A 14,818-nucleotide genomic window follows, 5' to 3' on the forward strand; every position below is an offset into this window, starting at 1 on the left:
CCAGGACTCCAGCTTAGCTCCTCACTCTGCTTTCACCTGTGCATTCTAACGCCCGTTTCTCATCTCCACCGGGATCCTAGAAGGCGCCTCAACATTCGTGTCCAAAACCATCCTTCAAATCTGCTCCTCCTCCAATCATCTTTATCTCATTAATGGCATCCTCACCTGAGCTGCTCAAGCCAAAACTCTGGGAGCCATTTCCCCAGAATTCTTTTCATTGAGCTTCTATAATCAAGCATCACTATCTACTATCTACTTATTCTATCTCCCAAAAATCTGTAAAATCCACCCAGCACTCCTGCCTCCCACAGAGGAGAACCTGCCCCAGGGACTGCAACCATGCCTTGCCTCAATGCTGAAAGAGTTTCCCACTCCTTTCCCTACACCTGCCCTTAACCACCCCGATCCCCTCGGCACACTGAGGCCTGAGCAATCCAACTGCATACCTCAGCACACCACTCCCAGATTAAAACTCTTTCATGAGGACATTTCTTTAATCTGGAAAAGGTAGAGGAGACAGTGCTAAGGGTTAAGATGACAAGACATCAGACTCCCCCTTAAGATCAAGGGCTAGACAAGAACAGTCACCATCGCACCTTCTATTAAAAATCGTGCCCTGGCCAGGTACGGTGGTTCACGCCTGTAATCCTAGCATTTTGGGAGGCCAAGGTGGGCAGATCATGAGGTCAGGAGTTCAAGATCAGCCTGGCTAACATGGTGAAACCCCGTCTCTACTAAAAATACAAAACTCAGCCGGGCGTGGTGGCATGCGCCTGTAATCCCAGCTACTTGGGAGGCTGAGGCAGCAGAATTGCTTGAACCCGGGAGGTGGAGGTTGCAGTGAGCTGAGATTGCATTGCTGCACTCCAGCCTGGGGGACAGAGCGAGACTCCATCTTGAAAACCAAAAAAAAAAAAAGAAGAAAAAAAAAAATCATGCCCTAAGTCACAGCTGGCTCAGAGGATCACGGAGATCAAAAAGATACTAGAGAAGACACAATCAGCCAAAGCAAGATACAAATCAACTATGAAAATTAATAAGAACTGAGCAAAGTTGTTAAGATAAAATCAACTTACAGTATTAATTTGAAAATATAATTTAAGACACACATAGAAATAGCACCCAAAAATAAATACTTAGCAATATCTTTAATGAAAGATGTTATGAATGTTTAATGAAGAAAATTCAAGTTTATGGAAAGATATTCAAGACAATTCATATCAATAGAGAAATGTAACATTTTCTTTGGTACACTCAATAATAAAGATTTTATTCTTTCCAAATTGATCTGCAGAGTTGGTGTGATTCCAATCAAAATCTCCACAAGGATCATAAAATGTATATAAAAGTGAAAAGGATCAAGAACAGTCTCAACCTCTTGCAGAAATATTACATGGGCACATTTGCCCAACCAGACATCAAGTATTATTACAAGGCTATGGTGACTAGAATGGCGTAATTCTGTGGCACGAGGATAATCAGAAATTCAACAGAAGTGAGCCCAGAAACAGACCCACATGGAGACACTCGATATGTCAGAAGAGGACAGCGTTCTCAGTGGACAATACTAAGGCAACAGGTTCTCCACACGGTGAACAAGAAACTGAATTCCCTTACTCAAACCATAAACAAAATTCAGTGCCAGGTAGAATCAAAGGGCAAAATCATAAATAAAACTTTTAGAAGACAAAATGTTTGTCACCTCAGGCTAGGGAGGAATTCTTCCTTTACGTTTTTTCTCCTTCTCATGTAACACTTTAAAACATACACAAGAAAAAAGGGAACTGTATTATGAGCCACATGTATCTACCAACCACCTTCAAAATCAACCAGCACACGGCCTATTGTGTGTCATCTGCACTTCCACCCTTCTTTGCCCACTACTGCATTATTATGAAGCAAATCTCAGACATGACATCATCTCACCATAAATACAGGATAGGACTTAAAGGTACAAACGATAAAGGGAAAAATTCATGTATTTGACATTAAGAACTCTGATATCAAAGCACATCATGAAGACAGAAAAATGCAAGCCACAGACTGGGAGATTCTTATTTGCAGTCCATATATCTGACTAGCATCCAATATATATATTAAGTATCCCTATGAATAACCAAAAGAAAAACAACCCAACAGAAACATAAGCGAACAACATGAACAAGCATTTTACAATGGAAGAAACCCTACTGGTCCATAAACATAAAGATTCTCAACCTCATTAGTAATCAGGGAAATGCAAACTGAAACCTTTACAGGATATAGTTTCATAATCACTAGCCCCCCCCCCCAAAAAAAAAAAAAAAACGTGGAGCAACGAGAGAGTTCTTTCACTTCTGCCAGGAGAATAAATAGGTGCATCCGTGTCCGGCAGCAGCAGAGGCTTGAGCAGAGCCCTACCCCGGAGGTTCCCTGGAATTCCACTCCTGTGCACATCAGGTCACATGAAACAAAGTTCACAAGTGCACTATCCATCATGGCAAGCAGCTGGAAACAGTCCATTTTCCATCAACAGTAGGATGGACGAATATATATTAATACAATGGAATGCTGCACGGCATTAAAAAATGAACTATGCCAACATGAATGAAACCCAATAATATAAATATTAAGAAGGCAAGTCGGAGGAGTACATGCTATATGATTTTATTTCATAACAAACAAAATGAAACTATTTCGTATCCAGACATACAGACATAAAATTATACAGAGAAGCAGAGAATAATACAAAACTGAGGGTGGTAGAGAGTCGAGGAGTGCAACCAGGGAAGACATATAAGAGGGCTAAGATATTAGTAATGTTCTAAGACTAACACATTGTAGTATGATAGTTACAAAATCATTTTTTTACAGGTAAAAATTCTTCCATGAGATTTCATGTTCTAAGACTAAAGTCTAAAATCCAAGGTGGTGCCTGGCAACTGCACTACCGTTCTCAGCATCACCTGACCACTCTCCCTGCTTTCTGTGCTTCGGCCACATTCTTCTTCCTCTTCTTCTTCACTATGTCCTCCTACCTCAGGACCTCTCACATGCCACCTCCCCTGCATGGAATACACTTCCTCCCATATTGGCACCTTGCTAGATGCCTACTGAACCCCCAAATCCCACTCGACAATAATCTAATCAATCAGAATCGTCACTTTAATTGTAGATTGATTCAATCAGGTTGATCTTCCTTAAAGTTCCTGTTCTCTTTCCTGCAGGATTCCCAGGTGTTCACTTCCCCACTATGCATTCATCTGCAGGGGCAAAGGTAACTGCTCTCTTATTTACCACACCATTCAGCACCCAGCACACTGCCTGTCATGAAATCCACAAATCAACCAGCTCTTTACTTTAAACAAACAAAAAAAAAGGCCTTTTTTTTTTTGAGCAGTTTCAAGGTTACAGAAATTTTGAGCAGAGGACACACTGCATTGGTGTGACACATTTGTTCCAATCAATGAGGCAAACCTGGCTACGTTATGATTACCTAATGCCCACAGTTGACATTAGGGTTCACTCTTGGTGCTGTACATTTTCTGGATACGGACAGATGTACAATGCCATGTATCCACCGTTACAGTATCATACAGAATAGTTTCACTGCCCTAAAAATCTGCCTAATCATCCCTCCCTCCCCACAACCTCTGGTAACCCTTGATCTTTTTCCTGCCTCCATACTTTTGGCCTTTTCCAGAATGTCCTATAGTTGGAATCACACAGTATGTAGCCTTTTCTGGTTGGCCTCTTTCACTTAGTAATATGTGCTTATGTTCCTCTGCATCTTTTCATGGCTTGATAGCTCATTGCTTTTTAGTGCTGATTATTTCATTGCTTAGATATACCAAGCTTTATTTCCCTATCGACCTACTGAAGACATCTTGGTAGCCTCCAAGTGTTGGCTATTATGAATAAAGTTGTTTTAAATATCTATGTGCAGGTTTCTGCGTAGATACAAGTTTTCAACTCCTTTGGGCAAACACCAACAAGCATGACTTGGAAATTTCGTAAACATCTGCGAAGCTGTCTTTCAAAGTAGCTGTACCATTTTTGCAATCCCCATTAGCAACACCACCTGTTGCTACCCATCCTCACCAGCATTGAGCGTTATTGGTGTTTTCTATGTTAACCATTCTAACAAATGTGCAATTAAAATGTGCAGTAGGAGCTCATTTACTGTCTTCACTAAGGAAGGCCAATGACACAGTGGATGCTTCTTCAGCCTCAATTTCACCTGCACACAGGATCTGTGCCCAGATTCCACATCCACAGATCTGAGGTGAGACCCTAACACTTGTGTTACTTGTTATTTTGTAAATTCCACCAATGATTTTTAAGCAACTGGTCTAACCAGGGAACTAAATATTTTGAAATCTCAACTATCACATATCTTATTCGTGTTGCATTTACATTGATTTCCTGGTGAGCTATGGCAGATTTTACATGTGACAGAAAGAACAAATCACAATCATTTCCAGATACGCAGGTCCTCGCTTAGTAATTATGACATAGTGAATGCTTAAAAAATAAAATTTAAAAATGTATCTCATCACCACTTATTTTCAAAATCATCTCAAAATACATGATTTCTGGGAGACTATACTGCAAGTGTGTGTGTCTGTGTGTGTATGTGTGTGTGTGTGTGTGTGTGTGTCCTCCTAAAAACTCTACACTACCCAATAACTGTTTAGAGATCTCAGGTGATTTTCTCAATATTGCAGATAGATTTACAGGCTTACAAGGAAAGGCACAGAGGATGAGTGGTGGTTCCTAAAAGCCAGGCCAACTGGTATCTAACTAGGAACATTCCTTTTTAAAACAATATAAATTCCTAAGGCCCAATGAAGATGCTGAAAGAGCAGTTTCGAGGTGGAATCTAAAATTCCAGCCAAGTTTAGAAACCTCTGGTTAGATCAACTCGCCCCATGTTTTCCCCTATAGCCATGCTCTCTAAGCGGATCATACGATTACCCTAAAACTTCTCCAAAACTCTACACACGTTCCAATTTCTGAATGATTAATAAGACAAATTCTAATATAACAAGAAAGTGATATCCCCACATTGGTTATTCAAAATTCTGAATTATCTTCCTGTAGAATAACATAATGGACTATGGTTGGATTCTATGACAGATCACCAAACACCACTTAGGACCTATCTATTACTTATAAAAATATTTCTACGAAAAATGTATTGTGGGTTCTAACTTGGGGTGCCAAAAAGGGTCCCACCGACTCCATGTTGTTCCTTCTAGACTTTCAACTTAGGTTCCAGTCTTCATCCTGTTAGTTTCACTGGTAGGATTCCAGTAGTATGCAGGGGGAAATAAAATCAATGAGAGCTAATATAACTTATGTTTCTTCAGAGTTATCAGAAAAAAGCTAAAGTTATTTTTACAAGAATGCATTTCTGCTAGTTTCAAATTGTGTGTATGTAGCTTGAAACAAAACGTCCTTCCCAATCTTGCCTGAAGCCTCTCTCCAAGCTTGCCTCCTGCCATTCCAGACTGCATACCAGTCATCTTAAAATTCTACACTGCCCAAACTTCCTGCCTGGCTGTCATTCTGTGCCTGTACTTTTGTTAGTCCCTTCACATACAACCCGCATTTCTGCAACACCCAGAAGCATCAGGGAAAGCTGTACAGGAGGATTTAGAGGCAGTTCATGCCTACACTAAGCTGCCTGCAACTATCATCCCAAACATCCCAGACTCTACCAGTTACTTTCCTGTTCTCCGTAAGCCACCCAGTAGTGAAAATGAAAGTGAAACTAAATTCTGAGTAAACTTCATCTCTAAAATACTTACCTAAAATCTTAATAATTTGATAAGAACACAAAAGCACTTGGCAGAACATATTTTTAAGATATTCAAACTTAACTCACCTTGCCTATTCAAAACATCTTCATGATTGTTATCATGAGCCCAGATCAATGCCAAATGTTAAGTGTGCTGCCTTTCTCCATACTTATCTTCCTAATTGTCTCCCAAGCAGATTTTCTAGTCCCAAGTACACTCTAAGGACTTTCTAAACCACACCTGCCATACAGATTGTCCCACAGGAGCACAATGTCAGCGAAACACAGGAGGCTGCCAGCCCCACCTCTGAGCGCTCCTTTCAGGCTCCTCACTGCTCATTCTAACGCCCAGTCATTCCATGCCTGTTGAAGGCATTCTGCCAACGAGAATAATAATGACAGTATCTACTATCAGACAGTATCTGTTATTCTCATAGGCAGAATGATCTAAAAGGGCATTGAATGATTGAACAAGTACTTCACTAAAGCACTTTACATATTCCTTCTCTTTTAATATTCACATAAAGACCCCATTCTAATAAAATAGGGAGTCCAAGGTCAGGAGGCAGTAGGCCACAGGTGGCAACGTTCATGCTCCCCATCATCGCCACAAGCAATTATTAGACATCTTCTGTATGCAGGGTATACAGCAGACACACCACGATCTGGTCCCATAATGCCTCATCCTAACTGATGAAACGGCATACAGCTAGTCTCCCTCCTGCCGATGCTCTGTGCCCCCTTTTCCAAAACTAATCCTAAAACACATCTCATCACTTTACTCTCTTGATTTAAAAACCAAGTGGATCAATTCATTCAGTCAAATATTTACCCACTGGGGATAAGTAAAATAAAGGTGACTAATAGGCCCTCATTACCCCAGACTTCACATTGTGGGGAGTGACGGGGGAAGGGGTGGTGGTGGTGAAAAAGAGAAGCCAAGGAGTGTGCAGAGATTTAAAGCCAGGCAGACCTTGGAGAACATGACAGCCTGGATCTCACAAATCAGAAGGGCACAAACACAAGCCAATCAGAGAAAGGAGCCCTCCAGGCACAAAAGCTGGCCCAGAGGCCCAGGGCAGAAGCTACCTCAGTTCATGCAAGGCAAGAAAGGCGGCTGCACTCAGGAGTGAGGAGCCAGCAGTCTCAGATCACGGGGAGGAAGCAAGGTAAGCAGTTGGGAATTTATTCCAAGTCTGATGGAAAGCCAGTGGGGAATTCTAAGCATGGGAGTAGCACAGTCCAATTGCCATTTTTAAACATTACTTTGGCTGTTGGGAAGAAAATGGATTGCAGGGGAACGAGAGAGCAGTCAAGAGCCCCACCGGGAGGCTGCTGCCATTTACTGACCTCCCAGTGGAGAGGCCAGGGCCAAGCAGCCCTGGCCTCCACCCATGCCCATCTCCAAGTTACAAGCCGTACCTCCTTTATTACAGGGCATCAGCACAGGCCATGTTTCCCTGTCTACCACCCAGCCACATACATAGGCAGCCAAAGCCAGTGCCATGCCTCTGATCTCCAATGCCCAGATCTCCAATAGCACACAGCAGACACCATGCTTGAATAAATGAAAGGTGCAGCTCCTAAGGCCACTTTCAATTTTGGAATTAGTCTTCTCAAATAAACAAAAAGTCTCCTTCCAGTAAAAGTCTCTTGTACATGCATTCATTCTTTTGTTAACTTATATGAAGCGAACAACACAATTTAAACGAGAGTTGGGGTCTATTCCTCATACTTCTACTTACGATTTAGTGCTTTATAACCTCCACAAGATGGTCATTATGAAGCAGGCTTCAGGCTAACAGCTTATAAATATTTTTTTTCCCAATTTCAAATCTCTGAATTAACTTTTGATCTTCCACAGGCCGAACGTGGTAGCTCATGCCTGTAATCCAGCATTTTGGGAGGCTGAGATGGGCAGATCACTTGAGGCTAGGAGTTCGAGATCAGCCTGGCCAACATGGTGAAACCTCATCTCTACTAAAAACACAAAAATTAGCTGGGCGTGGTGGCGCATGCCTGTAATCCCAGCTACTCAGGAGGTTGGGGCACAAATATCACTTGAGCCTGGGAGGCAGAGGTTGCAGTGAACCGAGATCACACTACGGCACTCCTGGGAGTAGTGTGGGCGACAGTGCAAGACTCTGCTCAACAACAAAAAAGAATTAAAAAAAAAAAAAAAGGTCGGGCGTGGTGGCTCACGAGGCGGGCAGATCACGAGGTCAGGAGATCAAGACTATCCTGGCTAACATGGTGAAACCCCGTCTCTACTAAAAACACAAAAAATTAGCCGGGCGAGGTGGCGGCGCCTGTAGTCCCAGCTACTCAGGAGGCTGAGGCAGGAGAGTGGCGTGAACCCAGGAGGCGGAGCTTTGCAGTGAGCCGAGATTGCGCCACTGCACTCCAGCCTGGGCAACAAAGCGAGACTCTGTCTCCAAAAAAAAAAAAAAAAGGCAGAGGTCAAGAAAAGAGAAACTACAAATATACTGCATTTATGAAGTCACTTGCAGTAGTGAAGGCTCTTCTATGTCCTCAGGCAATTCTGTATTTAGAAGCAGATATCTCAGAGCTGCCAAGACATCAACATCCCCTCGACCTGCTGCCTCATCTGCACGATGCCCTCTGATTCTGATTCTTCTTCATCCTACGAAGGCTGTTAAGTTCTCTTCCTCCTCAATATTTTCAGGGATTGCTACTGAGTCTGCCCAGGAACCTTGGCTATACTTACTGGCATAACTACAGAAAATCATGTTTCAGAAACATAAACCTACAAGACTATATGGTGAATATTTAAACCTATTTGGATTATCACATGGTCAATATTGATCACAGGCTTTTATTTACTTACCTAAGTAATGTGGTGGATGAAATGACATAGGCTTACTAGTCGCTGAATAATATCCAATTGCTCTCTTAAATCGAATAACTTTGTCATCTGTTCTAGACTGAAATAAAGGCAGGAAAATCTTCATAAATGAGTGTGCCACTGGTCATGTGTATCACAATGTTTTTATAATTCAGCACATGTATAATATTCTGCAGCTTTTCAAGAGAAGAATTTAGAATGACGTTAAAACTTTCAGGGAAAATCCAGAGATTATTACAAAAGAATCAAACCAAATGTGAACTCTTTTAAAGCAATGTAGTTATAAGAGCAGAACTCCAACGTGGTAGTCAGGGCCCTGGGTTCTAGCTCTAGGACTTCTCTGACTTCCACTCTGCTCGGTCTCTGGTCCTGCCCGGAGACGAATCTCAAGCCATCTGCACCAAGGGAACGGATGGCAGTGACAGACTGGGGATGTGCCTACCCAGGGTTTCAGCTTTTTTTTTTTTTTTTGAGACGGAGTTTCACTCTTTCACCCAGGCTGGAGGGCAGTGGCGTGATCTCCGCTCACTGCAGCCTCTGCCTTCCGGTTTCAAGCGATTCTCCTGGCTCAGCATCCGAAGTAGCTGGCATTACCGGCGCCTGCCACCACGCCTGGCTAATTTTTGTATTTTTAGTAGAGACAGGGTTTCACCACGTTGGCTAGGCTGGTCTCAAACTCCTGACCTGGTGATCCGCCCGCCTCGGCCTCCTAGAGTGTTGGGATTACAGGCGTGAGCCACCGTGCCTGGCCAGATTTCAGCTCTCCAGAGACACGGCAGTAGTTTCACAGAGCCTTGCCTATTCTACTGATGCCAACTTGTTGGCATACCTACTTCCCCAAAAAAGAAGAAAATCCCTGACCATCACCTGAAGAAAACAGACAAATCAGAGATTTATAATGCCACATGACTGACTTGATACAGTCCATATTCTGAAAACTCTGAAATACAGATTCTATTAAGCTCGAGAACTTATGAGCAGCAGACCTCACCAACCGTCTAACTGAATCTCCCTCCTTCTATTCAGGCTGGAAAAGCTGGGTGAAGCAGCTGAGACTTCCTGGCTGGCAGGGACCATGACCAGGCTACCTCAGCCTCGGCCTTGCGACCTGCAGCTTTCTTCCAGTGGCCTGAGCAAGAGCTCTCAGACCCATCCAGTCAGCTTGCACCCACAAGTCCCCTTCTTCCAAACCTGGCCACACTACTATGCAAAGTCGTATCCCATGAATCTGTTTGTTTTTTTTTTTTTTTACCTGTGAATGCTGGAAAACATCTTTAGCTATGGCATCCAAGTCAGAGGTGTCCTGAATGTTGCGTACATAATCAGCAACGGCTTTGATCACTACGTCGCAAGGTGGCAAGACCAGCTGGTGGGCCCGGACCTGAGAAAACAAACGCAGGTGTCAACAGTGGATGGTGAGCAACCAGAACCAGGCTAATCTGAATGCAGGAGCCAGAAATTCCAACAAGGAGCTACTATCTAAGATCTTATCAGCGCCTGATGATTGTCCACCTGTGAGATCTTGGCCCTAAGACTTCCCTGAGCGGTTCACATTTTGAAGCTCAAGAACGAGATTTTCCTTTCAGTGGATGAAATACAACTCAGCTGCTTAAACTGTGTTGGGTGAAAAGAGCATCTGACAGCCTTCCACCACTTCTGAGAAGTCCAAGACTTGTTTGCAATTAATTCCAAGCCCAGGACCTGCATCCATAACAAGTGAAGCACAAAGCAGCCCAGAAAGAAGGCTTGGAGCCACCATTCACTCCCTTTCTTTCAACACCAACCAGTAAAGATGAAGGCCTGCACCAGTAGGACCTTTAGATTACAGCCCAGGACTCCCTGAAACTGTAAGCATAAATGCAGTTACCAAGTTCTTGAATCCACCTTCAAAGGCCAACTTCAGCTCCAACTGGAGAAAAATGGTATCACTACCTGTTGAGGGGCATGTTTGAGGAAAGTGACAAAGAATATCAAATAAAGTATAGGAACATCTCATTAGCCAAACACAGCTGATACCAGAAAAACATAAGTTAACAGGTTGAAAAGAAGACTAACCACATAATAAGAGCTTCGTGGTAGGCAGGACAATGACCTCCCAAAGCTGTCCACATCCTCCTCTCCAGAACCTGTGAATATGCTGCATTACGTGGCAAAATTCAATGAAGGCTGCCAGTCAGCTGATCTCCAAATAAGAATCCTATCCTGGATTATTCAGACAAGCCCAAGGGAATCACAGGGTCCTCAAAATTTGGAGAAAGGAGGCAGTGATGCAGCATGACAGGGCCTCAGATACTCGAGGCTGGACAGGTCAGGATCCTCCCGAGAGCCTGCAGAGGGACCAGCCCTTGTATGTCAATATACAAGGGAATGAATGTTGTCTTCATGTCTGCTGACACAACATTCATTCCTCATCCCATAATGGATCAAGGAGTAATTTTGACACTCAAGTCTTATTATTAAAGAAATACATTTCATCAGGCTAGAACTGCCATAGAAAATGACTCCTCTGATGCATCTGGGCTAAGTATATTGAAAACCTTCCGGACAGAATTCACTACTCTAGATGCCATTAAGACCATTCATGATTCATGGAAGGAGGTCAAAACATCAACCTTAACAGGAGCTTGGAAGACTCGCTTGATTCCAACTCTCGTGAATGGCTTTGAGGGGGTTCAAGACTTCAGTGGAGGAAGTCACTGCAGATGTGGTGGAAATCGCAAGAGAACCAGAATTAGAAGTGGAGCCTGAAGATGTGACCAAATTGCTGCAACTTCACGATAAATCCTGAATAAATGAGGAAATACTTGTTATGGACAAGCAAAGAAAGCAGCTTTTTGAGATGGAATCTACTCCTGGTGAAGATGCTGTCAAAGATGTCAAAATAAAAGCAAAGGATTTAGAATAGGACATAAGCTTAGTTGATAAAGCAGTGGCAGGGTTTGAGATTAACTCCAACTTCATAAAACATTTCTACTGTAGGTAAACTGCTATCAAATAGCATCGTAGGCTACAGAGAAATCTTTCATAAAAGGAAGAGTGAACTGATGTGACAAACTTGAATGTTGTCCAGTTTCCTGAAACTGCCACAGCCACCCCAACCTCCAGCAACCACCACCCTTATCAGTCAGCAGCCATTAGCAAGACCCTCCGCCAGCAAAATGATTCCAACTCACTATAGACTCAAGAGATCATGGCATTTTTTTACACTAAAGTATTTTTGATTAAGGGATGTACCTTGTGTTTCAGACGTAATGTCATTACACACCTAAAAAACTACAGTACTGTGTAAACATTTCTATTATATGTACTGGAAAACCTAAAATTGACATGACTTCTCTGTCATTCCCCTCCAGGCCCCTGCTCTCCAAGGCTCCATGTATGTGAGGAGGTGGCTGCAGAACAGCAGAGTCCCCTTTGGTAAGTGCCTTTGCCTTTCCAAGTCTCTGTGAGTGAGAAATGCACAAAACAGGGACATGTTCCAGTGAGTCATAACGGTGTATTAGGTTACTATTATTTTGTTGTTGTTGAGGATCACGATGATATATTAGCTAACATATCTTAGCTAGACACTCTTTTAAGCGTTTTATGTATAGTACTATATTAATTCTCACACATCTGTCATGGCAGCCCTTGTTTGTGTTAGCAATAGTACCCTCCACAGGGTTCCGAGTGGTCAGTTGTGGCCCACAGGCCACTAGCAAGTGGAGACAGAGCCCTTGGCAGCCACGGAGGGCCTGCCGCCCACCACACAATGGCTACTCAGCTGCTGCTGGGCCCCCTGTAGGCAGCAGTACTAGTGATGTACAGAATCCTGGAACTAGTGCCAGTGAACCTATGGAAACCTTGCGTGATCTGGGCATGCACTGCTGTGGTGGCCTTCACATTCATGACGCACAGTGGGAAGAAAAGAAGAGTCGGCTCAAAGGTATTCAGCCCAGGGTGAGGTCCACAGAACGGCCAGATCCAAGATGCGGCTAGCACCCCAAGCTGGTGGTGGCCTAATGTTGCCCGCACCAGAGGCCAGTCCTCGATCACTCCAAACCCCCTGCTTGAAAGTTCCAAATGAAACAAGCAGGTCTTCCTACCAGGACCTAGGTGAGCTTCTGAAAGAGCACAGACAAGCAGGCCTCCTGGATTTCCCCAAGTGACTGAACAAAGCAGGTCCCACATGCTTCACAGCACGATGGAGAAGATCTTCTGGGGCAAAGCACAGATGATCTGAATGACAGCACTGACCACTGGCAACCTGCAGAGCTGCCCGACCAAGAAATTGTGAGATGGAAGCAATGCTTGCAGACAAGAAGGGGAAGATGAAAAGGCCGGAGCAAGCACAGACAACGATGGAACAAGCCATGAATGCTGGAGTGAGGTGAATGACCTCCCTATCTCACACCTCTCCAAGCATCCTACATCTGCTGGAAAGCAGTAGAGACCACGTGAAAGATGGAGACTTGGAAATGGAGGGGAACAGGGAAGCAGGATATGGTGGTCCGCTAGCATCCCGGTTACAAGTTCCTCCAAAGAATGTGGATGGTGATGCTGACTTAGGTGCATCCTTCAAATGTCCTGAAGGAAAGACTGGAGCAACAGATAAGCAACTGTGGGAAGAATTCCAAAGGAGTAAAGAACGCACAGCACAAATCCAAAGTCTGATGGGTGAGCAGGCCTCTCTGCAGGGCACAAGGGCACAGCTGGGGAAGGAGCTCACAAAGCTGCAGCTGAAGCTTCCTGCTCTGCCTGAACTGCACTGAGAACTCATGATGGGGCCTCAGTAGGAGTTCACGCAGGAGGACACCTACTGCCTGGACCTCGAGCAGAGACCTCGCAAGGTGCACTAGTACTTAAACTGCATGTGTCAGACCTGTAACCACTAGGAATTGGAGGAAGACACTTCTAGTTTTCAGAGGGAGATCCTCTTCCATAAGAAAGGGCCCAGGAAGACTGGATGGCTGCCGGACCCACTGACAGCGCGCTCCAGGAGTTCCAGGAAGAAAATGACCACTTCGGACAGAAGCTGGCTGACTGCGAAGCCAAGTTTCAGCCTTTCCCAAATGGCCCTTTGGCTGCTGGGACTCTGCCCAAAACCCACAGGGCCTGAAAGCCCCCGGGGGACAGTGGGCCCCCAGGAGGGAGGCAGGTCACCATGTGAGGGCTTGGGTACAGAGCACCTGCCTGTTATCTCCCTGTAGTTGGGTCCTGGACACTCACAGACTTGGCAGAACATCAGCCGGTGCTGCTCCCTTTAGAGCACATTTGGGTACTCTCTTGTTAGTTTAGCTACCGTTCAAGAATTGATGCTGAAACTGCTCTCATTCAACTTTGATAGATAGCATTAGGATTGTAAGGTACTGTTTATCAAATGAAGATTGTTTAATACAATTCTTACAAATACATTGATTCCACATCTTTGGGCCCTCCAAAATTATATAGAATAAGTATCATATTTTCATTTAGAGAAAGGGTCCCTCTTAACCTCAACATCATTGTGTTTGATATGGATGGGAAGGTTTAAAACAGAGTTGTTATTAGAAAATAGTACATTAAATTGGCTGGAATAAACTTTGGTTTGAACACAATGCCAAAATACACTCAAAAACAAGACCATACCACTCAAAGATCATATTTTTAATAGTTTGGTCCTAACCTTTGTGGTTTAATTTAGGGAGGTGGACATTTTGCCACCATTGCTTCTTATTTTGCAACAGGCACCAGCACCCAGAGAGCCTGGGCCTTGCATAGCAAACGAGTCAGCCTCCCGGGCCAGAGCAGGCGGGAACAGCAACAGGCTTTCCCCAGAAGTAAAGAAGTTCACAGAGAAGGGTACAGGGCCTCCTGTCTCCCAGGGGCATGTGCAGCCCATGACGATGGCTTACACCCATGACACCACAAGTAATTGGGCAGCCCTGCTTCACTCCCATCCCACTTCAAAAGAAAACAACAGAAACCGCTGCTTTTGTTCCTGTGGACATCCTTGTCATCACTATCCCCAGCCCTACAACATGCAGCTAAAAGATCCTTGAAGTAAACAGGTGCCATAATTAAAGTGTCCCCTAAATCCTTCTGAGCAGCTCAGTAACATCAAACATGTTACCTCTGGTTTAACGCCGAAAACACTGGCCCTTTATAATTTGCTGACCATGCAGCTACCTTCCCCACCAGCCACCCTCCAC

General features: G+C 44.0%; 1 protein-coding gene across 5 annotated transcripts in view; it reads right to left on the bottom strand.

The window, feature by feature from the left end:
- The window catches only part of LOC105498875 (family with sequence similarity 120 member A), a 115,402-nt gene that overhangs the window by 58,657 nt on the left and 41,927 nt on the right, over positions 1-14,818 (bottom strand). For all 5 annotated transcript variants that reach the window (XM_024786752.2, XM_011771253.3, XM_071077542.1 and 2 more), the window contains exons 4-5: positions 9,901-10,029; positions 8,631-8,727 (exon numbers count right to left, since the gene is read on the bottom strand). In XM_024786752.2, the coding sequence (XP_024642520.1) occupies positions 8,631-8,727; positions 9,901-10,029 (226 nt within the window). The remainder of the gene's footprint in view (positions 1-8,630; positions 8,728-9,900; positions 10,030-14,818) is intronic.

This window comes from Macaca nemestrina, chromosome 14 (genome assembly GCF_043159975.1).
Source record: "Macaca nemestrina isolate mMacNem1 chromosome 14, mMacNem.hap1, whole genome shotgun sequence".
Taxonomy (NCBI): Eukaryota; Metazoa; Chordata; class Mammalia; order Primates; family Cercopithecidae; genus Macaca; species Macaca nemestrina.